This window comes from Chrysochloris asiatica, unplaced genomic scaffold, assembly GCF_000296735.1.
Source record: "Chrysochloris asiatica unplaced genomic scaffold, ChrAsi1.0 scaffold00260, whole genome shotgun sequence".
Classification (NCBI taxonomy): domain Eukaryota; kingdom Metazoa; phylum Chordata; class Mammalia; order Afrosoricida; family Chrysochloridae; genus Chrysochloris; species Chrysochloris asiatica.
The window spans coordinates 1,250,758-1,254,340 of NW_006408778.1; the positions used below are offsets into that span (position 1 = coordinate 1,250,758).

Sequence of the window (3,583 nt, forward strand, 5' to 3'; positions counted from 1 at the left end):
GTTAATCAAATACAAGGGTTTAATCAAAGAATTCCAGATTAAACAGAAACTACAAGACATTATCAAAGCAAACCCAATGTTTTAAAACTTCCAAAAGGAAGTTATTTGGACTAAGATCTAACAACAAAAGACAATAGCCAGAGATTGACATACGTGGCAGCACCACCCGGAATGCAATCAACAGATGGGAAAGTTCAGAACAGAACAAAACTACCAGTAGAAATCCAACAGTTTGAGGACAGAAGAAGTAGAGACACATAGGGGAGCTGCCTCCGCGTAGGCGCAGTAAAAACAGAGAAGACATTTTCCCCAAACCATTCCAAAACTTTAATTCTAATGTAAAGTGTGTGTGTGTGTGTGGGGGGGTACATCAGTTTTCCACACTCACCCGTGAGGAAATCTGACTGTAGCAGGAATACACAATGATTTCTGAATTGATTGGGATGCTGCTTGTGGGCCCATCAGCCTGGGTAGAGATCAGAGAGCGAAGCCACAGCCAGCATGGTACAGTGCTAAAGCCACAGAGCTACATCTGGAAAAAATGATGTGATGGCTGTTAGTTTGTTTGTTTCACTTTTGTTTCCTCTTCTCCCCTGTTGCACTCTCTCTTCCCAGCCTGGCACCTACAGGCAGGTGGGTGTGCACACCCAGAAGGGTCCAGTATTGCACCCACAGGCTACTATTTTCACGTGGCACAAAGAGGAATTTGCTAAAAGCCACAGTGGTCCCAGAAGCGAATCCTTTAGCTGCTTCTTTTGACATCTGACTCTGAGACTTAGCCCTAAAGTAGACCTGGGTGGGACCCTTCATTCTTGCCTTACTTAAAATTAGATAGTAGGTTTGGCCATAGTGCCAAAACATATTTTCACCTTGTTAAACCCCAACATAAGACAAGAGCCAGCACCAACATAAGAGATAAAGAAGCACATTATCTCATGATTAAAGGGTCAATCAAACAAGATAACACAACCATAAAAAATATCCATGATAACAATGAAACAGTACCAAGAAAGATATATAGATCAATGGAATCAAATCAGGAATCCAGAAATTATCCCATCTACATAAAGCCAACTGATTTACAACAAAGGATATAAGTATATTGCATGGGGAAGAGCTAGTATATTCAACAGATGATGCTGGCAAAACTGGAAAGTGATATGCAAAAGATTGAACCAAGACCTTTACCTTTTGCCATGTACAAAAAAACAACTCAGCAAGGTTTAAAGACTTAAATGTGAATCCCAGTATTATAAAGGCCATCAAGGAAAAAAATAGGGACAAATTTGAGAGCTATAATAAAGGGCACACAAAGACTTATAAGCATTGTGAAAATTAAACAAACAAAATTAGACAAATTTGATAATTGGGACATACTAAAAATTAAAAACTTATGTGCAGACCTACAGGAAAAACAAAACAAAACAAAAAATAGAGGCAGACCAATTTTTACAACAAGAACAAGCAAGTTGCTTGCCCAGGAGACATAAAGGCAAGTGGTCAGGTCCCCCCAGTGCAAACCCCCTTCCAAGATTAAGACTCAATGGGAATGCATGTTCTGATTGGTGACCAGACTCATCACCGAAAAGAGGAAGTGAGGGAAAAACAGCAATGAAGTGGCGACCTAAGTCCAACATTGTTCAATAGACTTCTGTGAACCCGGGTGAAGACCTGGTTGGCCAGCAGTGTCAAGACCTGGGGACTCATGGGCCCAGAGTCAGTGACATAGATACAGTGGACTAGAGTAGAGAGTGAAGCATGCAGCAGATAAGAAGAGAGGGCATATGCACAAAAACACCCACAATTGCAGATAATACCCACTTGACCTGGCTTGAATGACTGGATGATAAGAGCTCAACCAGAAAAAGAAAGGAGAGGAAGAAAAGAGTAAACTGATACAATTTGATGAACTTGACCTACACCTACGGATGCAGTAGCTCAAAAGCTAATCCTTACAGCAAGAAACATCCCCACCCCCTCCATACAAAGAGTAGACAGGGATGGGCAACTTGGACATTGGCTATCGAAAATGGGTGGGGGATACAAAGGCAAGAAGTGACTGGCTTACAAGCTTTCAAGAGAGAAGCTAGAGTCATAGGGCATGGAGGAAGGTAGAATCTCCACTGAATAGTATACAATCTGTCTAGGCAGGGCTGAGGAAATGAAATGCAGATGGATCTCTTGTGATACAATAGTGAATAATTGTTACCAGGACTGCTTGTGAGGGTTGGAATTGTAAAGGTAGGCATTTTGTAGCAAGGAGGGGAGTGATTAGCTTTTCAGCCTAGGAGCAGAGGTACCTGGGACCATCAAGGGAGAAGAGCGGAGAGCAGGACCCTACTCAGAGAAGCAGTGATACCTGAGATGAAAGCAGAGACAATGACGTGGAGATATAGAGATGTTCGGGATATTAGACAGAGGGAGGGAGAGGGGCTGTGTGCTGATGACCAGGGGTCAGGATTGTAGTGTACACCCTTTGGTTGGTTGATGATGCATGGAGGGTATTGTAACCATAGCAATGAAATGATATATGATAGAATGAATGTAAAACTAATGTTCTCCCATGTAAACTATCACATAATTCACAACAAAACATTAAAAAAAAAAAAAAAGACTTATGTGCATCAAAAGACTTCACCAACAATTTAAAAAGGAAGTCTACAGAATGAGGAAAAATCATTTTCAGCAACACACCAGAAAAAAAGACTCATTTCTAAAACATATAGGAAACTACAAAACCTCTACAAAATAATAAATAAATAAATAAATAAATAAATAAATAAATAAATAAATAAATAAATAAATAAATAATACAAGTAACCCAATTTAAAAATGGGCACAGGATTGATTAGACAACTCAAGAAGGAATAGATCCGGAAAGCCAACAAACAAATGAAGAAATGTTCATGATCACTAGCCATTAGAGAGATGCAAATCAAAAGCACAATGAGATGCAAATCAAAAGCAGCAATACCAGCAAAGATGAAAAAATAGAAGGGAATAAATGCTGTCGAGGATGCACCAATATTTGAACCTTCTTGCTTTGCTGGTGGTATTTCAAAATGGTCCAACCACAATGGAAAACAGTATGGCGCTTCCTCAGAAAGTCGGAAATAGAAATACCTATGATCCAGCAATTCCTCTACTTGTTATTTATCCACAATAAATATGATCCATAACACACACACTCACACACAAACACACACACACATATATATACATATACAAATCAATATTCATAGCAACACTATATACAATAGCAAAAAGATAGAGACAGCCTAAGTGTCCATCAATGGAAGAATAGATAAACAAATTTGGTGCATACATATAATGGAATATTATGCTACCTTGAAGAATAACAAGAAAGCTCAAGTCACCTCATAACATGGATGAACCTTGAGGGCATTATGCTGAGTGAAATTAGTTAGTTAAAAGGAGAAATACTACATAAGACCATTATTGTAAAAGCTTAATAAAAAGTACCCACACTATGTTGTTGTTGTTGTTAAGTGCCGTCAAGTCGGTTCCGACCCATAGCGACCCTGTACAGGGTTTCCGAGGGTGTAAATCTTTACGGGAGTAG

At 39.4% G+C, this 3,583-nt stretch overlaps 1 gene segment (V, D, J or C); it reads left to right on the forward strand.

Moving 5' to 3' along the window:
* Positions 1–422: 422 nt before the first annotated feature.
* Positions 423–3,583, forward strand: part of LOC102818213 — a 12,398-nt gene continuing 9,237 nt past the window's right edge. The window contains 1 exon segment of the V gene segment in view: positions 423–504. Within this exon segment, the coding sequence occupies positions 423–504 (82 nt within the window).